This window comes from Esox lucius, unplaced genomic scaffold (genome assembly GCF_011004845.1).
Source record: "Esox lucius isolate fEsoLuc1 unplaced genomic scaffold, fEsoLuc1.pri scaffold_69_arrow_ctg1, whole genome shotgun sequence".
NCBI classification, from domain to species: domain Eukaryota; kingdom Metazoa; phylum Chordata; class Actinopteri; order Esociformes; family Esocidae; genus Esox; species Esox lucius.
Genome location: NW_022995043.1, coordinates 1,445 through 25,334, shown reverse-complemented (window position 1 = coordinate 25,334; position 23,890 = coordinate 1,445). Strand labels below are relative to the sequence as shown.

The 23,890-nt window shown below is 47.2% G+C and overlaps 1 protein-coding gene and 1 long non-coding RNA gene across 2 annotated transcripts; one reads left to right on the top strand and one right to left on the bottom strand.

Annotated features, from left to right (window-relative positions):
• The first annotated feature begins 13,773 nt into the window (after positions 1–13,773).
• Positions 13,774–14,694, top strand: LOC117594233. The gene is made up of 3 exons (XR_004575593.1): positions 13,774–13,884; positions 13,974–14,210; positions 14,393–14,694. It is a non-coding gene; the product is annotated as an uncharacterized LOC117594233 (long non-coding RNA).
• A 6,002-nt stretch (positions 14,695–20,696) lies between these two features.
• Positions 20,697–23,235, bottom strand: LOC114835961 (piggyBac transposable element-derived protein 4-like). The gene is made up of 2 exons (XM_029118832.2): positions 21,955–23,235; positions 20,697–21,805 (listed from the first exon to the last, which is right to left on the bottom strand). Exons 1-2 carry the CDS (start codon positions 23,147–23,149, stop codon positions 20,805–20,807), a joined length of 2,196 nt encoding a protein of 731 aa, XP_028974665.2. The 5' UTR covers positions 23,150–23,235; the 3' UTR covers positions 20,697–20,804.
• Positions 23,236–23,890: the final 655 nt, after the last annotated feature.

The following is a 23,890-nucleotide window of genomic DNA, read 5'->3' as shown; positions in this document are numbered from 1 at the left end:
ACCCTAACCCTAACCCTAACCCTAACCCTACCCTAACCCTAACCCTAACCCTAACCCTAACCCTAACCCTAACCCTAACCCTAACCCTAACCCTAACCCTAACCCTAACCCTAACCCTAACCCTAACCCTAACCCTAACCCTAACCCTAACCCTAACCCTAACCCTAACCCTAACCCTAACCCTAACCCTAACCCTAACCCTAACCCTAACCCTAACCCTAACCCTAACCCTAACCCTAACCCTAACCCTAACCCTAACCCTAACCCTAACCCTAACCCTAACCCTAACCCTAACCCTAACCCTAACCCTAACCCTAACCCTAACCCTAACCCTAACCCTAACCCTAACCCTAACCCTAACCCTAACCCTAACCCTAACCCTAACCCTAACCCTAACCCTAACCCTAACCCTAACCCTAACCCTAACCCTAACCCTAACCCTAACCCTAACCCTAACCCTAACCCTAACCCTAACCCTAACCCTAACCCTAACCCTAACCCTAACCCTAACCCTAACCCTAACCCTAACCCTAACCCTAACCCTAACCCTAACCCTAACCCTAACCCTAACCCTAACCCTAACCCTAACCCTAACCCTAACCCTAACCCTAACCCTAACCCTAACCCTAACCCTAACCCTAACCCTAACCCTAACCCTAACCCTAACCCTAACCCTAACCCTAACCCTAACCCTAACCCTAACCCTAACCCTAACCCTAACCCTAACCCTAACCCTAACCCTAACCCTAACCCTAACCCTAACCCTAACCCTAACCCTAACCCTAACCCTAACCCTAACCCTAACCCTAACCCTAACCCTAACCCTAACCCTAACCCTAACCCTAACCCTAACCCTAACCCTAACCCTAACCCTAACCCTAACCCTAACCCTAACCCTAACCCTAACCCTAACCCTAACCCTAACCCTAACCCTAACCCTAACCCTAACCCTAACCCTAACCCTAACCCTAACCCTAACCCTAACCCTAACCCTAACCCTAACCCTAACCCTAACCCTAACCCTAACCCTAACCCTAACCCTAACCCTAACCCTAACCCTAACCCTAACCCTAACCCTAACCCTAACCCTAACCCTAACCCTAACCCTAACCCTAACCCTAACCCTAACCCTAACCCTAACCCTAACCCTAACCCTAACCCTAACCCTAACCCTAACCCTAACCCTAACCCTAACCCTAACCCTAACCCTAACCCTAACCCTAACCCTAACCCTAACCCTAACCCTAACCCTAACCCTAACCCTAACCCTAACCCTAACCCTAACCCTAACCCTAACCCTAACCCTAACCCTAACCCTAACCCTAACCCTAACCCTAACCCTAACCCTAACCCTAACCCTAACCCTAACCCTAACCCTAACCCTAACCCTAACCCTAACCCTAACCCTAACCCTAACCCTAACCCTAACCCTAACCCTAACCCTAACCCTAACCCTAACCCTAACCCTAACCCTAACCCTAACCCTAACCCTAACCCTAACCCTAACCCTAACCCTAACCCTAACCCTAACCCTAACCCTAACCCTAACCCTAACCCTAACCCTAACCCTAACCCTAACCCTAACCCTAACCCTAACCCTAACCCTAACCCTAACCCTAACCCTAACCCTAACCCTAACCCTAACCCTAACCCTAACCCTAACCCTAACCCTAACCCTAACCCTAACCCTAACCCTAACCCTAACCCTAACCCTAACCCTAACCCTAACCCTAACCCTAACCCTAACCCTAACCCTAACCCTAACCCTAACCCTAACCCTAACCCTAACCCTAACCCTAACCCTAACCCTAACCCTAACCCTAACCCTAACCCTAACCCTAACCCTAACCCTAACCCTAACCCTAACCCTAACCCTAACCCTAACCCTAACCCTAACCCTAACCCTAACCCTAACCCTAACCCTAACCCTAACCCTAACCCTAACCCTAACCCTAACCCTAACCCTAACCCTAACCCTAACCCTAACCCTAACCCTAACCCTAACCCTAACCCTAACCCTAACCCTAACCCTAACCCTAACCCTAACCCTAACCCTAACCCTAACCCTAACCCTAACCCTAACCCTAACCCTAACCCTAACCCTAACCCTAACCCTAACCCTAACCCTAACCCTAACCCTAACCCTAACCCTAACCCTAACCCTAACCCTAACCCTAACCCTAACCCTAACCCTAACCCTAACCCTAACCCTAACCCTAACCCTAACCCTAACCCTAACCCTAACCCTAACCCTAACCCTAACCCTAACCCTAACCCTAACCCTAACCCTAACCCTAACCCTAACCCTAACCCTAACCCTAACCCTAACCCTAACCCTAACCCTAACCCTAACCCTAACCCTAACCCTAACCCTAACCCTAACCCTAACCCTAACCCTAACCCTAACCCTAACCCTAACCCTAACCCTAACCCTAACCCTAACCCTAACCCTAACCCTAACCCTAACCCTAACCCTAACCCTAACCCTAACCCTAACCCTAACCCTAACCCTAACCCTAACCCTAACCCTAACCCTAACCCTAACCCTACCCTAACCCTAACCCTAACCCTAACCCTAACCCTAACCCTAACCCTAACCCTAACCCTAACCCTAACCCTAACCCTAACCCTAACCCTAACCCTAACCCTAACCCTAACCCTAACCCTAACCCTAACCCTAACCCTAACCCTAACCCTAACCCTAACCCTAACCCTAACCCTAACCCTAACCCTAACCCTAACCCTAACCCTAACCCTAACCCTAACCCTAACCCTAACCCTAACCCTAACCCTAACCCTAACCCTAACCCTAACCCTAACCCTAACCCTAACCCTAACCCTAACCCTAACCCTAACCCTAACCCTAACCCTAACCCTAACCCTAACCCTAACCCTAACCCTAACCCTAACCCTAACCCTAACCCTAACCCTAACCCTAACCCTAACCCTAACCCTAACCCTAACCCTAACCCTAACCCTAACCCTAACCCTAACCCTAACCCTAACCCTAACCCTAACCCTAACCCTAACCCTAACCCTAACCCTAACCCTAACCCTAACCCTAACCCTAACCCTAACCCTAACCCTAACCCTAACCCTAACCCTAACCCTAACCCTAACCCTAACCCTAACCCTAACCCTAACCCTAACCCTAACCCTAACCCTAACCCTAACCCTAACCCTAACCCTAACCCTAACCCTAACCCTAACCCTAACCCTAACCCTAACCCTAACCCTAACCCTAACCCTAACCCTAACCCTAACCCTAACCCTAACCCTAACCCTAACCCTAACCCTAACCCTAACCCTAACCCTAACCCTAACCCTAACCCTAACCCTAACCCTAACCCTAACCCTAACCCTAACCCTAACCCTAACCCTAACCCTAACCCTAACCCTAACCCTAACCCTAACCCTAACCCTAACCCTAACCCTAACCCTAACCCTAACCCTAACCCTAACCCTAACCCTAACCCTAACCCTAACCCTAACCCTAACCCTAACCCTAACCCTAACCCTAACCCTAACCCTAACCCTAACCCTAACCCTAACCCTAACCCTAACCCTAACCCTAACCCTAACCCTAACCCTAACCCTAACCCTAACCCTAACCCTAACCCTAACCCTAACCCTAACCCTAACCCTAACCCTAACCCTAACCCTAACCCTAACCCTAACCCTAACCCTAACCCTAACCCTAACCCTAACCCTAACCCTAACCCTAACCCTAACCCTAACCCTAACCCTAACCCTAACCCTAACCCTAACCCTAACCCTAACCCTAACCCTAACCCTAACCCTAACCCTAACCCTAACCCTAACCCTAACCCTAACCCTAACCCTAACCCTAACCCTAACCCTAACCCTAACCCTAACCCTAACCCTAACCCTAACCCTAACCCTAACCCTAACCCTAACCCTAACCCTAACCCTAACCCTAACCCTAACCCTAACCCTAACCCTAACCCTAACCCTAACCCTAACCCTAACCCTAACCCTAACCCTAACCCTAACCCTAACCCTAACCCTAACCCTAACCCTAACCCTAACCCTAACCCTAACCCTAACCCTAACCCTAACCCTAACCCTAACCCTAACCCTAACCCTAACCCTAACCCTAACCCTAACCCTAACCCTAACCCTAACCCTAACCCTAACCCTAACCCTAACCCTAACCCTAACCCTAACCCTAACCCTAACCCTAACCCTAACCCTAACCCTAACCCTAACCCTAACCCTAACCCTAACCCTAACCCTAACCCTAACCCTAACCCTAACCCTAACCCTAACCCTAACCCTAACCCTAACCCTAACCCTAACCCTAACCCTAACCCTAACCCTAACCCTAACCCTAACCCTAACCCTAACCCTAACCCTAACCCTAACCCTAACCCTAACCCTAACCCTAACCCTAACCCTAACCCTAACCCTAACCCTAACCCTAACCCTAACCCTAACCCTAACCCTAACCCTAACCCTAACCCTAACCCTAACCCTAACCCTAACCCTAACCCTAACCCTAACCCTAACCCTAACCCTAACCCTAACCCTAACCCTAACCCTAACCCTAACCCTAACCCTAACCCTAACCCTAACCCTAACCCTAACCCTAACCCTAACCCTAACCCTAACCCTAACCCTAACCCTAACCCTAACCCTAACCCTAACCCTAACCCTAACCCTAACCCTAACCCTAACCCTAACCCTAACCCTAACCCTAACCCTAACCCTAACCCTAACCCTAACCCTAACCCTAACCCTAACCCTAACCCTAACCCTAACCCTAACCCTAACCCTAACCCTAACCCTAACCCTAACCCTAACCCTAACCCTAACCCTAACCCTAACCCTAACCCTAACCCTAACCCTAACCCTAACCCTAACCCTAACCCTAACCCTAACCCTAACCCTAACCCTAACCCTAACCCTAACCCTAACCCTAACCCTAACCCTAACCCTAACCCTAACCCTAACCCTAACCCTAACCCTAACCCTAACCCTAACCCTAACCCTAACCCTAACCCTAACCCTAACCCTAACCCTAACCCTAACCCTAACCCTAACCCTAACCCTAACCCTAACCCTAACCCTAACCCTAACCCTAACCCTAACCCTAACCCTAACCCTAACCCTAACCCTAACCCTAACCCTAACCCTAACCCTAACCCTAACCCTAACCCTAACCCTAACCCTAACCCTAACCCTAACCCTAACCCTAACCCTAACCCTAACCCTAACCCTAACCCTAACCCTAACCCTAACCCTAACCCTAACCCTAACCCTAACCCTAACCCTAACCCTAACCCTAACCCTAACCCTAACCCTAACCCTAACCCTAACCCTAACCCTAACCCTAACCCTAACCCTAACCCTAACCCTAACCCTAACCCTAACCCTAACCCTAACCCTAACCCTAACCCTAACCCTAACCCTAACCCTAACCCTAACCCTAACCCTAACCCTAACCCTAACCCTAACCCTAACCCTAACCCTAACCCTAACCCTAACCCTAACCCTAACCCTAACCCTAACCCTAACCCTAACCCTAACCCTAACCCTAACCCTAACCCTAACCCTAACCCTAACCCTAACCCTAACCCTAACCCTAACCCTAACCCTAACCCTAACCCTAACCCTAACCCTAACCCTAACCCTAACCCTAACCCTAACCCTAACCCTAACCCTAACCCTAACCCTAACCCTAACCCTAACCCTAACCCTAACCCTAACCCTAACCCTAACCCTAACCCTAACCCTAACCCTAACCCTAACCCTAACCCTAACCCTAACCCTAACCCTAACCCTAACCCTAACCCTAACCCTAACCCTAACCCTAACCCTAACCCTAACCCTAACACTAACCCTTACCTAAAATCCTAACCCTAACCCTAACCCTAACCCTAACCCATTTTTCGGCCCCCCCACCCGCCCCCTCCTCCACATCCTCAGAGACACATTAGCTTGTGTTTCATTTGTTCATGGATTTTCTTCCGCTCTCTCAAGCCTTTCATATACTTTCAATATATAGAGATTTTATCGCATAGGGACCAGAGGACTTGGGAAATTACAATATCCCACTGCAATTATTTCTAAAACTGCCCTAACACTCATTATTTTGAATCTCATTTGAATATCTGGCTTGTGATTGGCTGTCATTCAACTTCCACTATCTTTGGAACTAAAGGTCTCATTCGCATGTGCCTGATGTCATGGGACTCACAATTTTCACTGCTAAAACTCTTTTCTAAACTGTAGGTTCAGTGAAATCCCTGTGGCTCTATAGTGCCACCACATGGACAAATGAAAACCACGGAAAGACTGCAGGAAAGGTCATACAATACTTCCAGAAGCTGGTATTCCTTACATATGCCAGGTTTCAATCCCCCAGGGTTCTATAGCATTCTCCTATCAGAGCAATGACAGATGGACAAATGTTTGAAGAACTAAACATTACTAATATAACCAAGTATGTCTTGAAAATCATATCTATGTACTGAAATCAGGTGAAATTATATTTATACCCAATAAAAGGTTAAAACAACATTGCAGTGCATGTCATCATTTTAACATTTGGGTTTTAACATTTGGGTACACCATTTGGGTACACCTGTTGTGAAATTCCTTTAATACATTTTATATGATTATGGGTCTGTATTTTTAATACATGATTTGCTGCACATACGGTTGGCTATTGTGAGTGTGTCAACTATCCAATTGGATACATTCCTGAGAATTTTACATACTTTATGCTATGATTTCATTTTTACGCTTTCCCTTTCAAAGATGGTCTTGGAGTTAAGGGCTGGTTAAAATATACTTTTATTTCATTATTGGAATCCTAAACAATTATCTATTTTTCAGAAAAAAAATTCCCTGTCCTAGGCATGATTCATTTGCATGGGTAATTGCCAAACCCTCTAGCCCTTATGTGAATACATAAGTGATACCAAGAATGTGTCGCCTGTGTGTTATTTGGCATGCTGCATTGCAAAACTGTATTAAAGTATTTAAAATACATTATTTTCCACAAGCATTGTCTAATTCATAAACAATCAAACAGCATTTATTTAAAATTACAAAATATTTCAGTCTAATGACAACTGTTGTGGAAATTTCTTTATACAATGTATTCTCACTGAGTAAAGAACTGAGTCCCACTGTTAAGATAGGTAGAGGAATGTGGGGGATCTGGTATTTGATTAGGGGGCATCTATTGTCTGTCCAGATGCAGATCAATGGGTTCTAGGACAAGATAGGAGAAGATACAACAGGGGGCAGTAAGGTCAGTTGGCCCCTTTGGGTAAACACTACAGTAAACATTATGGCAGGAAGGATAAGGTGGGGGAAGATAGCATTTGACGTGTGTGATAGAAAAAGGGAATGTGTTTGATTGACATGAGACAGATGGCAGCATCTTACCACACCCCTTTTTCCTATGTAATAAATACTGTCGAAATGATGTTTTTATTTAGAAACTATTCACTGTTACCTTGTAACCTGCATACTTTCTCCTTGCAATTTATTAAAACCGTTTATTGCGCAATTGATTTCTCCTGTCTTACCTACCATTTTCATAGAACTATTTGGATTTTAGAAATTGCCATCACACAACTCATTGTATTTCATTTCATAAACTTAGATATTGACATATTTTCTGTCAATGTTCCATGATTCAACTCATACTTTTCGCCTGACAGGTCTACCTGTTCTCTTTCTCACATTTTCTAGTTGACAACCCTAACTGAAATGCATGCTGGGTAATCAACCAAAGTAGAACCCATGAAGCAAATACTCCGGGCCAATGCTATGGCGAATCCTGTGGGTGCCATACCAACCAAGCCTATTTGTTTGGTATTAAACTGTTGAAAACGTTCTTGGGGCTTGTCAACGCCCCTGTTTGTGGACAACAATTTAACTGAACTGGTAGGTAGCAGGGATTAATGCTACTAAATGGACTGTAATGGACTGTTTCTTAAGCTTAATGTTTTGAGTTGTTATTGCACCTATTTAAAACAATTTGAATGATTGGAGATCTGTTCTCTGCGGCTACTATTTCCAAAAATTATAATTCTACCTCTTAAATGAAAAAAACACATGCTTTCACACCTTGTCAAGTTGTGCTATACATGCTAAATAGACAACCTCTGATGATTGTTGTATGGAATAATTAATGCTTTGCATTCTGGGAAGTGCTACTCATACTCGCAACCATGACCCATAATGACAATCCTAGTCATTTCAATGGCCTTTTTGAATTATATGCACTTTGCATTCTGGGTATTTTACCCGGACTCGCGACCATGACACCAAATGACAGCCTAGCTGTTTTAGTGGGTTAGGAACTATACGTGGAATTCCCGCATCCTCTCAAAGCAGCAAATCACCTGATAGCAAACAGTCTGTGAAAAGGGATCTTGCTCTATGTGTTAAGTAATTATCAAAACACAACACCCTTGTCAATAGCTTGAAGTTTAGGTTTTGATGCTTTTTATGGCCTGGGGAGCATATTGATGCATTTTGAGTGACCACCATGTACCCCTCCTCTGATGGCTTCTTCCAACAGGATAATGAACCATGTCACAAAGCTTGAATCATTTCAAATTGGTTTCTTGAACATGACAATGAGTTCACTGTACTGAAATGGCCCCCACAGTCACCAGATCTCAACCCAATAGAGCATCTTTGGGATGTGGTGGAACGGGAGCTTCGTGCCCTGGATGTGCATCCCACAAATCTCCATCAACTGCAAGATGCTATCCTATCAATATGGGCCAACATTTCTAAAGAATGCTTTCAGCACCTTGTTGAATCCATGCCAAGTAGAATTGATTGTATTAGTGTGCACACCAGTAAACTAATACTTTCTTGAAGCACCTTTAGATTTTTTACACACTCAGTCTTTTTGGGCAGGAGTCTATTAGTATGGCACATCTGGACGTGGCAATATCTGCCCACTCTTCTTTACAAAAGCTCTCCAAATCTGTCAGATTGTGAGGACATCTCCTGTGCACAGCCCTCTTCAGATCAGCCCACAATGTTCAGCTGGATTCAGGTCTGGGCTCTGTCTAGGCCATTCCAAAACGTAAATTTCCTTCTGGTGCAGCCATGTTTGTGTGGATTTGGATGTGTGCTTTGGGTCGTTGTTGTGCTGAAAAGTGAACTTCATCTTCAGCTTTCTAACGGACGCCTGAAGGTTTTGTGACAAAATTGCCTGGTATTTGTAACTGTTCATAATTTCCTCCACCTTGACTAAGGCCCCTGTTCCAGCTGAAGGAAAACAGCCCCAATGCATGATGCTGCCACCACCATGCTTCACTGTGGGTATGGTGTTCTTTGGGTGATGTGAAGGGGTTGTTTTTGCGCCAAACATACCTTTTGGAATTATGGCCAAAAAGTTCAACCTTGGTTTCATCAGACCATAACACGTTTTTGCAAACTTCAGCCAGGCTTGGATGTTTTTCTTTGTAAGAAAAGGCTTCCGTCTTGCCACCCTACCCCATAGCCCATTCATTTGAAGAATATGGGAGATTGTTGTCACATGTAGCACACAGCCAGTACTAGCCAGACATTCCTGCAGTTGCTTTACTGTTGCTGTAGGCCTCTTGGAAGCCTGCCTGACCAGGTTTCTTCTTGTCTTTTCATCAATTTTGGAGGGACGTCCAGTTCTTGGCTTCACTGTGTTCCGTGGTATATCTAATGCTTTGGAAATTATTTTGGACCTTTGTCCTGACTGATATCTTTCAACAATGACATCCCTCTGATGATTTGGAAGCCCCCTGTGGACCATGGCTTTTTATCTGAGATGCAACTAAGAAAATGTCAGGAAAATCCTACTAGAACAGCGGAACTTTATTTGTGATTAATCAGAGTCACTTTAAATGATGGTAGGTGTGTAATGACTTCTATTTAACATGAGTTTGAATGTGATTGGTTATTTCTGAACACAGCCACATCCCCAGGTATAAGTGGGTGTGCACACATTAATGCAACCAGGTTATTGTAAGGTTTTTATTTTAAATTTTTCCCCCTCAATGATTTCAGATGGTTTTTCAATTGAATTGTTCACATTATAGATCACATTAAAAGTGGAAAAAGTTTTGACTTGATTTATCTTCGTCTCATTCTTTTACACCATAAAGACCTGGCATTTTAACAAGGGTGTGTACACTTTTTATATCCACTGTATATTGTTTATTTTCAATTTAAAAAATATTTAATCGGAAATTTAGGTAAAACTACAGGTAAATTACAAAAAAATATATATTTAAGTATCAATCACTCAGCAATGATTCACCAATCCATCAGTCAGGTGGTCGGTCGGTTTGTCAATCTGTCAGTCAGTTGGTTAGTTGGTTGGTCAATCTGTTATACAGTCAATCAGTCACACACATGCGCATGGACACAAGCTCATACAGAAACTGGTAGATGCTACATTCCAAGGTGGGCAATAACTCTGCCCATTCGTTGATGACATTGCTGTTTCCTAGTAACCAGTGATCCCCTTTTTGTATTTTTTCCATGGAAACACAAGAGAATGAATTAATAACACACATCTCTCCTCTGTCTCTCTCTGTCTCCCTGTCTCCAACTTCATCGTTCCATAGTTCTACTCCAAGTTCCAGTGTTAGGGTTCAACTACTCTTTCTCTCACCTCTGTCTGCTTGACGAGAAGAATACCTGTATTATTGATGACATAATTCGAGCCCTGGAGGACAGCCAATCTGCACGCTTTGCCAACCTTTCTTCCCATCCTCTGCGCTATCCAATCACACGTCTTGCTGATGGGCGGATGGCCTACATTGGCCACCAGTTAGGAGGAGTGCGTATTCTGTATTTTCATTATACATTCTTTCATTGTAGTTATTTAGCAGACGCTCTTACACAGAGGTGAAAGAACCACACAACTTTGTAATGTGTGAGTTCTAATTAATTATCAGTGCTGGAAAGAGCACCATACAAATAATAAGCATAATAAACATAAAAATAAATGTTTTCAAAAGACAACATAGGTGGTTAGAGTGGAACTATTTTAGGTCTATAAAAAGGTATGTTTTCAGATGTTCTCTGAAAATAGGCAGAGACTCTGCTATGCTAGCCTCCAGGGAAGCCGGTTCCACCAAATCAGATTATTTTAAGTTCTCCTTGTAATATTTGTTAATAATTTATTTTGATTACATATCTACATATACAGCTCCGGAAAATAATAAGAGACCACTGCACCTTGTTCTTTCTTTTCCAAAAAAGTTGAAAAGGAAAGTTTTTAGTGAGAGAAGAAGAGTTCAATTTTCAGTGATCTCTTAATTTTAACCCTTCTGTTGCTCATTGAAAACCTTCCTTTTCGACTTCTTCGGAAAAGAAAGAAAAAGGTGCAGTGGTCTCTTAATATTTTCCGGAGATGTATATAATCCTGCCTCGATCCCTACTGGCCAGTGTACTGTAGGCCCATGACGAAGATTCATCCAGAAAATTTGACTATAATAGTTGACAATTGGAGGACAATGTTAACTTTGTCCTTGTTAGGACAATTTCTTTCACCTTTGTAAACTGGCAGCTTTCACAACAAGGGCATATTGGATATAACTATGCTATGGATGTTGTAGATGTATTGATTGAATAAGTTGAACTGTTGTGAGCAATAAAGCAGTGTCTATATCAAAGCTAAAATTGAAAGGTTACAAGTAGAGAACAGGAAGTTTAAGAGAGCAGACAGCCTGTCTTTGACAAAAACAGGAAACAGGTTAAAGACACACACACATAGTCTGGAACAGAGCTGAATTAAGAATAGACACCAGACAGAAACCACAAAGGGCAAAGATGACGCTTGTACTGCAATTACACATATAAGGTATAGAACATAAATTGGACCAAAACACAGTTGCTTTGCTAACTTAACGCCTCTATCTTTTGGGCGTATTTGAAGTATAAATAAAGCTGTATGACTGTTGATCTTTGGACATTGTGCGGCGACACTTGTCTCCAGAAGCTTCTGTAATAAATGGATATATGATACGATAATTGACCTGACTCCTGATGTTTTATTCTACTTTCCAACAAACCAACTCGGGGAAGTGTTGACTTCAACAATTTTGGGGGCTCATCCGGGATTGGAAAAAGGAGAAGGAATTCGACCCGGTCCAGACAACCTACACGAGATTCACAGGTTCCTGAGCCGGCTCATGATAAAGGTAAGCAGAGCCTGTTATATCTAAATCTGCATATTGGCTGTGAACTAAATTGTGAACCTGTGAAAAACGTAGTGGGGTACTGGTTTAAATTCAGGAGGGCGAGGCAATTGGTATTTGTTCTCGGGTTGACTACCCCAGACCACTTCCCAACGGGGACGGTGGAGATTGTAAGCAGGAGACTTGACAATCAGTCGGGTGAACGGCCCGAGGAGATAGGGACACCTCGAACATAACGGGTGAGATAGAATCTCACATATAGATAAACACTAGTAAGGAGATGGACGGGGAGTATGAGAGAGAAGTAGATGACGATGGGTGGGGTCCAGGTACGGGAAAGAGGAAACAATTTGGGATACAGGTGGCAAATGTAATGACAGTTGTAGGCAGGATTGACCCAATTCAGAAAGAAAAGGAAGAGAAATTGCGAAAAGTGGTGAGTGATACAGGACTTGGTGATGGATGAAAGGAGACCATTACATGTAATTTTGTGGGATAAAGAGAAGGATTGTGCTAAGAATCAAGATAGAGTTAGGGACAAGAGGGAAACAGCAAGTTTGGTCAACAAAGGGAGATATAGAGATCAGGAGAACAGTGAGCCACTAGCCCAGTCAACAGAAAAGAAAGAGGAAGTTGAGTAGAACCACAAAGTCAGAGAGCGAGACAGACACTGAGGAGGAAGGGAGGCCGTTTAAGGCAAGAGCAGAGAGAGAGTACGGGAGGTATGAGGAGAGGAGTGAAAAAGCTAACAAAATAGGAAAGTGAATAAACAGGATGACGTTAAAGGGGCCAGGAAGAAAAGTTCAGGCAGTTCTAAAGGCAGGTTAGGTGAGGACACAAGGTCGGGGTCGGACAATAGTGACAAAGTGAGAAGGACAAAAAATAGGCAGAAAAAAGGAAATTCACATAGAGGACGGGTGTTACTCATGGGAAGGATGGAACGGGAGATTGACAGACGGATCGGTGCAGCTTCTGCAGTAATGCGGTCGATGTATCGGTCTGTCGTGGTGAAGAAAGAGCTGAGCCGCAAGGCGAAGCTCTCGATTTACCGGTCAATCTACGTTCCTACTCTCACCTATGGTCATGAGCTTTGGGTCATGACCGAAAGGACAAGATCCCGGATACAGGCGGCCGAAATGAGCTTTCTCCGCAGGGTGGCTGGGCGATCCCTTAGAGATAGGGTGAGAAGCTCGGTCACCCGGGAGGAGCTCAGAGTAGAGCCGCTGCTCCTCCACATCGAGAGGGGTCAGCTGAGGTGGCTTGGGCATCTGTTTCGGATGCCTCCGCAACGCCTTCCTGGGAAGGTGTTCCGGTCCCGTCCCACCGGGAAGAGACCCCGGGGAAGACCTAGGACACGCTGGAGGGACTATGTCTCCCGGCTGGCCTGGGAACGCCTCGGTGTCCCCCCGGAAGAGCTGGAGGAAGTGTCTGGGGAGAGGGAAGTCTGGGCATCCCTGCTTAGACTGCTGCCCCCGCGACCCGGCCCCGGATAAGCGGAAGATGATGCGATGCGATGCGAGTACATCTCAGTCATCGATTGTACCAAGATATTGGGACGCATTTAAGGACATTTTCCCTGTAACCCTGGAAGGAAGTCCACCTACTGAACAACAGGTTACTAAAACAGGATTTGACCCGTACCGCAGCCATTACTTCTACTGGAGGTGGATTCAGTATAAGCAGCGTATACAGTATATACTTGGTAAGTGCTTTTCAGCTATTGTATATGCATGACAGGTTCATGTGATTTTGTGTCATGTTTATGCTATGGAATTAACTTTTCCTTAATAGACCACTCCATGGAAAGGTCAGGTGCCAAACCCCAGGAAACTAGAGAACAACGTGTCATAAAAGGCCAGACCTCATGGACAACTAACATACCGTCTGTGGCTCATGTTCTGGAGGCTTGGGTTACCCCAGTCCAATTGGACCATCCACGAAAACATATAGAAAATTATGTTTCCATTATCCATTCCATCACTGAGCAGAAATGGAAAGGGCTGGCTCTCAAACACTTTGAGGGCAAAGGTAAGTAAACATTTTCATGACAGTTCTTTGAACAGTTGTAGTGTGACTGGAGACGGTGAATCTCCTCCTCTACAGGGCAATATATGGTTTCTCCCATGTCTTGATGAAAGTGCCAGTGTACTGCACACTTTTTACCTTTTGTTGAGATAAATAAATATGAAAATACTTTACTCTGTACACAGGTGTCATTGCTACCATGCCCTTCTCCCGGAACCAAATTGTTTGCGACTACCATGGTGAAGTAATCTCCAGGCTTGAAGGGGAGAAGAGTATGGAGAGCCTCACAGATATGTCCTACATGTTCTTCTTCAAAGGCAAGGGAAGTGAGCCCCTGTGCATTGATGCACAGAAATTCCCATGTGACGGTCACCCAGATAGACACATTTGGAAGGAGATTGAACCATTCCCGTAAAAAATGCAACATGCAGCCACAGATTCACCATGAACCTTCCAGGTGGACCCAGGGAATCCTTACTCTTCCTAGCCCTACGAGATATTCAGGTGAATGAAGAGCTCTTATGGGATTATGGTGTTACAAGGAAATCATTTGGTGGGGAAGGAAGAAATCTTTTATGGCTAAATGAGTGACATTGTCATCTCAGCGTTGTGAAGATAGAGCTTTCGGCATATTAATGCAGTATATATCAAAAAAATGATGTTTAATGTGTACAAGTTTACATTTTGTTCTTTGTGACTCTGTACAAATGTGTGTACACGGTTGCTTGAAACTGCCTACTACATAGAGAAGTATACAATTCCTTTGTGTGGTTATATGCCCCTCCCCTTGTACCAGGGGCGTTTCCAGCATTGAAGGACATCCGGGGCTTAGCCCAGAGCATTTTATGCAAATACAGGGATCACTCGAAGATTTTTTTTTTATTACAGTAACACTTTACTTTCAGTCAAAATAAATCTTTAACATTATATTCAAGGCAGGCTAACATCCTCTCAGTGCTCAACTGAGCATAACCTTTGTTTTGGATATGGAAAACATAACCATTGCTCAACTGAGCATGATAACAATATACAGTACATCTTTACATTATGCTCAATACACATACACAGAGTCAACATACACTATTCAACTCTTGCTGTCTATCTGGTATGTCCTTCTATATTTGTTATATTACTCTCTCATCCACCTGCTGTAGTCTTTCTCATCCACCTGCTGTAGTCTTTCTCATCCACCTGCTGTAGTCTTTCTCATCCACCTGCTGTAGTCTTTCTCATCCACCTGCTGTAGTCTTTCTCATCCACCTGCTGTAGTCTTTCTCATCACCTGCTTTTGTCTTTCTCATCACTTGCTTTTGTCTTTCTCATCACTTGCTGGCTGGGTATCATTAAAGGGTATTTTCTTGGTTTGAGCATTGCAAATCGGTTCATGACACTGTTATGGTCTGTGACACACACAATTCCCCTCTCAATGGACATGACTGCTAGGTAATTGAGCCTCTGCTGACCCATGGTTCTTCTCAACCATGTGTGTAGGCGACGCAGAGCACTGAATGATCTTTCGCAACTGCAGCTGCTGACAGGAATCGTTAGTGCTGCTTGAAAGACTGATCTCAGGCTTGGGAACATGTCAGGGTCAAGGAGCTTGTATACACTTGCCATATCTGAAATGACACCTTCATCTCTTCTTTTGATCAGGAACTGTCTAGCCACCGCAACCTCTTCTTTACTGACCTTCTTGTTATAGTGTTTAGCAATCAGCTCTAATGATTCTTCACACAGGAAGTAATTTGCTGCTGGATGGCAAGCTTTGATGCCTTTCATTAGCTCTGCACCAACACCACAAAATCTCCCCTCCAGCTCACTCACCATTCTGTCAAGGCATGGGTAAAATATGTGATTTCTTACCTCATCCCCAGCACTCACATAAGCCCTTGTGCCAGTGGTGGACTCTACCACATAATCATCTTATCGCCTCTGCTTGCGTTTTTGAGAACCTCCTGGAGCTGGGGTCTCTGACAGATGGTTGGCGTCAAGAATTTCTCTGGCCTGATTATATAATTTCTCTGCCATTTCCTCTGTCCTCAAGGACCGAAGTGTTTCAAGTACTGCATCTTTATACCAAGTTGCTTGTGCTAAGTCTACATCCTCTTTTTGAAGGTACTTGTGAAGTCCCTCTGTAGTGGACAGCAAAGCTTTAAACATCACAAGCACATATACATTTGAAAGTCTTGAAAGTTTGGAAAGCAGTCCAATTGCTGTGGTAGTTTTGGTCAATTCTTTGAGGCACTTTAACAATGCTGGCAGATTTGCAATTATGGCAGTGACTGACATGAGCTGGCATGCCCATCGTGTCTTTGAGAGTTGAACAAGCTCACTCTTCTCCAAGCCCAAGGCTTTTTGCATGTCTGAGAAAGAATGATGATTAACTAACGACACACTGAAGAAAGAGTACACACTCTCCAGTGTGTCGAAGAAATCAATGGCTTCTGGCACAGCCCTGCAAGTGTGACAACGCACCAAATTCAGTTCATGTGCATAGCAGTGCACATACACTGCTTCTGGATGCTTCACACAGAATTGAGCCTGAAAACCCCGAACAGCACCGCTCATGACGGAGGCCCCATCGTAAGCCTGAGCAACACATTGCAGGTCTTGCAGGCCTTTGGATTTGAGAACTTCTTCAATGGCCTCTGTAATGGAATGCGCATCGAAAGACTTCAGACTTGTAAGTTCCAGAAAACATTCTTTGACAGTGTTCTCATATCCCACATAACGAACACACACCGCAAGCTGTTCCACATGACCATCTCGAGCCTCATCAGCCATCACTGCATACATTTTTGAATGCTTCATCTCTTTAATGATGGATGCAGTAACTTCCTCTGCACAACACTGTATCATTTCATTCTGTGAGCCTGAAGAGAGATATGTGGAATGGGCAGGAGGTGTGTAGCTTTGGAGAAAGGGGTCGAATTCCTCTAGAAATTTCATCATCTCTAAGAAATTTCCCTGATTGTCAGAGGACTCTCTCATCATGGCCACGGAATGTGAGGCCTTGCTTTCCCAAAAAGCTAACGACAGCAGTGACACGACGAAGGTATTCTCTTCTTTCAATTATCTGGTCAACATTGGCCACATGCATTCTCTCAACTACACTGCCTTGTGATAAACTGGCTTTGTAAGTCTTCCAAGCAAGCATTGAATCTTTGTGTCCTGAGCTACTATCGTGCTCTCTAAAGCTGTCCAAGGCTCGTTTCCAGTTTGAAAATCCAACAGAGCTGGTTATCACATCTTTGTTAACTCTAGACACTTGTTTCCCAAAGAGCCTGCATGCAAAGCAGAAGGCTGCATTTCGCCTAGCAGAGTACTCTAACCAGTCAAATGTCTCAAACCATTTTTGCTGGAAGGACCTTCTCTGTAGTCCAAAGGTGGTGAGAGGGTATTCTTTTAATTTTGCTCTGGCTGGGCCTGTTTCTACAGTCCCTAAATCTTCCATTACAGTACTAGCGACCTCAGCTAACTTAGCCTCTCTCCTCCCTGAATCATCTGTGATGCAAAAGAACAGATACAACACATAACTAATTGCCAATCAGTTTCAAACAACTTCAGGTTCAAACAACAACTAAGTTAAAGCAATACATTAATTACTTTATTAAAAGTTCATTGACACATGGCATCGAACTGTATATAATTCTCAATGTACATCTGTCAAAAACCTTTCATTAGGATCATTTGGATAAACAAAGTTTCACTTTTAACTTTCTCCAAAGTAAAATTGATTTATTGTTACCAGTTTCCATGTCTGATCCTGGCACAGCTGCTGCTGGCTCCTCCTCATCAGTCTGCAGCTCATCTTTGCTACCCTCTACAAAACCATGTGTATAAGTGTATATTTACTACAAACTAATAACACAAGTCACACATACATTTTATGTTAATGCTTATTGGTTATATCATTAGAGAAAACAGAATCTGATAAACATGGAAAGTATTCAGTAAAGTGGGATAAAACAATGGATAAAACTTTTTCGTAAGCTACCCTTATGAAAAAGAAGTATACTTCAAGTTCATTTTATGAAGAAGTATACTTAAGTAATGTTCAAGTATATTTTAAGTATACCAATATCAATGTGGCTTTGGCTTGCTTAGTTGGGGACACTAATCTAATTTAATCAATTTAAACTCCTATTTTGATTAGCCTTACCAAACTTGGACGTTACTGCATTGTCTTTTTGCACTAGAAATAAACCTAGTTATTACGGTAATGAACATTGTGACGGAAGTGAATTAATCACAACTAACTTTATCTAGAAAAAGCTAGATAATACCAAGCTAGATAATTAGCTTGATAATACCAAGTATTATCCATTTGTATCTGTAAAGCTGCTTTGAAACAGCCTACACTGTTAAAAGCGCTATATAAATGAAGGTGACTTAACTTGACAATGTGTACTATTTCAATACTGCTTGGGACTAAATTGGCCCACTTTTAATATATAAAAGTATACATTTAAGTTTAAAGTGTAAGAGTAGTAGACTTTAAGTACACAAAACTATGCCTAGGTTTCTCATTTGTAATGCATCTGTACTACAAGTTAACTTTTAAGTATACTAGTAGTAGTTTACTATTTTAATACAAGTAGTATTTTTTGTTTATGAAAGTACACACTTGAAGTGTACTTTCAGTAAACTATTAGTTTAGTAGTGTATACTGCAAGCCCTGCTCAAAAATCCAGCTAAAACCAGCCTAAGCTGGTTGGCTGGTCTTACCTGGTCTCCCAGCCTGGCCTAGCTGGTTTTAGCTGGTCTTCCAGCCTGGCTTAGCTGGTCTTCCAGCCTGACCAGCTAAGACAAGCTAAAAAAAATTTAAAACCCCCCTAAAACCAACCTGATATACCAGCTACTTCCAGCTTAAACCAGCTAAGACCAGCCAACCAGCTTAGGCTGGTTTTTGCTGGATTTTTCAGCAGGGAGTATACTTGCAAGTCAACATAAAAATATACTTATAGTTCACTATTTTGTATTATGTTTGCACTTGCACAGTATACTATTATGTTTAAATGTAGATATTTTTTTATAAAAAAAAAGATTTATTTTCATTAAAAAAAAAACTGTACCTTAATTTTAAAAACATTTCATTAGCTTCATGTTGTTTATCAACACTTGATTGTTGGTAACTTTCATAAAGGCAACATTTTAAACAAAAAAAGTTAGACTACACCTTGATCAGATTCAGAACGGATTCAGAATAATAATAAAAAACACAGATGGAGTAGATCGAGTCCAAAGTCCAAACCTTCACAGACAGTTGTTATAGGCTATTTGTGGGTTAACTTACCCTTCATTTCATTTGGTAATATTAAGCGGTTTTTTTTTTACTTTTGATTTACACACTGTTTAATGATTGATGATGATCACATTATTTTATATTTGATTGAGCAATCTTCTATCACTTGCTTGCTAGTATCATACTAACTTATATCAGATGCTACTAGTAACATACAAGTGATGCTAGTAGCCTAATAACTAGCTACAGTAGTTAACAAATAGACATACAGTGAAAGACAGCCAGAAGATGATCTTTAGATTTAACCCTTGTGTCGCCCTTGCGTTCCGCGCGTACCCCCCGTGTCCTGCGGGTCAGATCGCACCTTGCAGTGTACACGCCAACTCGATCGTGTCAGGGAGACCCCAGGGGCGAGGGCAGGGTACTGTCTAACGGCGGATCAGGGAGACCCCAGGGGCGAGGGCAGGGTGCTGTCTAACGGCGGGTCGGGGAGACCCCAGGGTCAAGGGCAGGGTGCTGTCTAACGGCGGGTCGGAGAGACCCCAGGGCGAGGGCAGGGTGGCGGGATAACCGTGGATGGGAGAGACCCCAGGGCGAGGGGAACTGGTATGCTAACGGCGGGTCGGAGAGACCCCAGGGCGAGGGGAACTGGTATGCTAACGGCGGGTCGGAGAGACCCCAGGGCGAGGGGAACTGGTATGCTAACGGCGGGTCGGAGAGACCCCAGGGCGAGGGGAACTGGTTTGCTAACCGTGGGTCGGGGAGACCCCAGGGCGAGGGGAGGGTGCGGGATAACCGTGGGTCGGAGAGACCCCAGGGCGAGGGGAACTGGTATGCTAACGGCAGGTCGGGGAGACCCCAGGGTCAAGGGCAGGGTGCTGTCTAACGGCGGGTCGGGGAGACCCCAGGGCGAGGGCAGGGTGGCGGGATAACCGTGGATGGGAGAGACCCCGGGGCGAGGGGAACTGGTATGCTAACCGTGGGTCGGAGAGACCCCAGGGCGAGGGGAACTGGTATGCTAACGGCAGGTCGGGGAGACCCCAGGGGCGAGGGCAGGGTGCTGTCGAACGGCGGGTCGGGGAGACCCCAGGGGCGAGGGCAGGGTGCTGTCGAACGGCGGGTCGGGGAGACCCCAGGGGCGAGGGCAGGGTGCTGTCTAACGGCGGGTCGGAGAGACCCCAGGGGCGAGGGGAGGGTGCGGGATAACCGTGGGTCGGAGAGACCCCAGGGCGAGGGGAACTGGTATGCTAACGGCGGGTCGGAGAGACCCCAGGGCGAGGGCAGGGTGGCGGGATAAATCGGTGGGGTCCGGGGGACCCCCGGGGCTGAACAAACACCCCGCGCGCCCCGGGTCAGTCCGTCTCTTCTTGTGTAAACCCCCAGTCGGCGCACGTGGGACAGTAGGCGTGCGTGCAGCGTTTGCATACGTATCTCTTACACCCGCTGCACACCGTGTGGGTTTTACAGTCTTTCTTGGGCGGGCAGCTCTGACACCTCTTCCTCTTACTGGCAGGGGCAGGGCCAGGGGCACGGGCAGCGGCTTCCAGGCCCTCGGGGCGAACCCCGGCTCTAGCGCTCTGCGCGGCTTTCACGAGCGCCGCGGACGAGTGTGTGCGCGGGATACGCGCCCTTCTTTCCATGAGCGGCGTCACGAGAGCTTTCCCCAGCTGCTCCAGGAAGACCCTCCTCTTGTTCCTCTTACGGGTCATCCAGCCGGGGTTGAGCTCCCTCCATATCACGAAGGCGTTGTACGCGGAGACGTCGATTATGTTGTGGAAGACCGCCAGGGGCCAGCGGGCCGTCATCCGCCGGCAGCTGTAGGTTCCGACCACCTTGTCTAGGTTGTCCACCCCTCCTTTGTTGCTGTTGTAGTCCAGGATGAGGGCGGGTTTCCTGTCCTGGCGCTCGCTCACCGACGCGTCCGTGTGCAGCGTGCTCAGCAGTAACACGTTCTTGCTTCTCTTGGGCAGGTAGGACACTAGAGTGGCGCTCGGGGTGAACGCGAACCTGGACGAGAACACCTCTCGGGCCTTGGTCGCGAGCAGCGCGGCAGGGAGCTCGGGCTTGTTCTTGCGAACCGTGCCCACCATCGTGAGCCCCCGGGCCAGGAGGCGCTGTCCCAGTTCGTAGGAGGTGAAGAAATTGTCGCACGTCACGTTGTGCCCCCTGAGCCCCTCTGTCACATCGAGCACCACCCGCATGCCCTGGTTCTTCTCCGGGCCGCCCGCGGCTGGCTTCCCGGTGTACACTTGCATCTTCCACGCGTAGCTGGATTTAGCGTCGCACGCCACCCACGACTTGATCCCGTACCTCGCGGGCTTGCTGGGCATGTACTGGCGGAAAGGGCAACGACCTGGGGACGGGGGGAGAGACGAGGAGAGACGGTCATCATCATGATGATGATGATGATCATGATGATAGTCACCGGGTGTCGGGCGGCCCTAGGTTTTTCCTACAAACGCGCCTCTGCCGCTAGCGTGCGTGAGCGCGTGCGTTACCCACCTCTGAACGGGACCAGTTGCTCGTCCACCGTCACGTGAGGGCCCGGGTTGTAGAGGAACGGGAGCCGCTCGGACCACTTGTCCCAGACCTCTCGTATGGCCGCGAGTTTGTCTGTGGCGCGTCTCTCCGGGCGCGACTCGCGGTCGTCGAATCGCAGCAGCCTCGAGTACGTGTGAAAGACTTTCAGAGGCATGGTGGCGCGGAACACGGGCCTTCCGCTCTCAGCGTCCCACAGACTGGCCGCGGCCTCGCCTCGGGACCTGAATACGCCCGCCAGGATCAGCAGCCCCACGTACGCGCGCAGGTCGATCGCGTCCATCGCCTTCCAGCCGTCTCCGTATTTCCGAGAGCCCTCCAGGTTTGTCATCTCCAGGACCACGCTCTCTATCGCGGGTGTGATGAACTGCCGGAACGCGGAGGCTACGTCCCGCGCGCGGGAGACGGCGTGCTCCGTGGGGCCCGGGGGCATCGTGGCCGCCACGTTCGGTCGCGACGGCCTGCCCTGTCTGGGATACGCGACCGAGGACCACGCGATCGTTCCGTTTTTCGACCGGAACGTATCTCTCTCCGCCCCGGGAGCGTATCGCTCTTGTTCCTGGTCCGACGACGAGGAGGAGGACGAGGCCTCGTCCTCCGGCTCGTGTTCCTGGTTGTCTTCTTCCTCTGATGCTTCCTCCTGTTCCTCGCCATCCTCCTGTTCCTCGTCGTCCTCGTCGTCCTCCTCCTCCGGGACGGCCGGGCGATTAGCCAACATCCGTTCTAGAACCTGTTTCGCGGTGCACCTGGCGGCTCCGGGCATCGCTTCCCGGCCCTCCTCTGGCACGTTCTCCCGTTTTTCCTCGTCCTCCTCCTGTTCCTCGTCGTCATCGTCGTCCTCCTCCTCCTCCGGGACGGCCGGGCGATTAGCCAACATCCGTTCTAGAACCTGTTTCGCGGTGCACCTGGCGGCTCCGGGCATCGCTTCCCGGCCCTCCTCTGGCACGTTCTCCCGTTTTTCCTCGTCCTCCTCCTGTTCCTCGTCGTCATCGTCGTCCTCCTCCTCCTCCGGGACGGCCGGGCGATTAGCCAACATCCGTTCTAGAACCTGTTTCGCGGTGCACCTGGCGGCTCCGGGCATCGCTTCAGAGCCCCGGACGCCGAGCGGGCCGCGTGCCTCCGGAACCTGTTTCCCCAGGCGCCTAGCTGCTCCTGCCATCGCTTCCGAGGACCGGACAGCGAACGTCCGAGCGGGATGCGCACACGCGCCGCTGGGTGGAGGGGACGGGACCAATGTTAGTATCTGTTTCTCGCGCTACGTACACCCTCCGCTGGGGCCCTAGGGGTGGGTCGTGCGCGCTGCCGATTTGCTTCTGTCTGTGACACCCGAAGGCGAGGGCGAGAGGCGAAGAGACCCTGAGGCGACGAACCTCCTCTCGTGTCTGAGAGACCCCTAAGGCGGAGGGGACACCCTTGTGTCAGAGAGACCCTAAGGCAGAGGGGAACGCCGCCGGCGAAACCTCCTCTCGTGTCTGAGAGACCCCTAAGGCGGAGGGGACACCCTTGTGTCAGAGAGACCCTAAGGCGATGCGAGCGGCGAAACCTCCTCTCGTGTCTGAGAGACCCCTAAGGCGGAGGGGACACCCTTGTGTCAGAGAGACCCTAAGGCAGAGGGGAACGCCGGCGGCGAAACCTCCTCTCGTGTCTGAGAGACCCCTAAGGCAGAGGGGACACCCTTGTGTCAGAGAGACCCTAAGGCGATGCGAGCGGCGAAACCTCCTCTCGTGTCTGAGAGACCCCTAAGGCAGAGGGGACACCCTTGTGTCAGAGAGACCCTAAGGCAGAGGGGAACGCCGCCGGCGAAACCTCCTCTCGTGTCTGAGAGACCCCTAAGGCAGAGGGGACACCCTTGTGTCAGAGAGACCCTAAGGCAGAGGGGAACGCCGGCGGCGAAACCTCC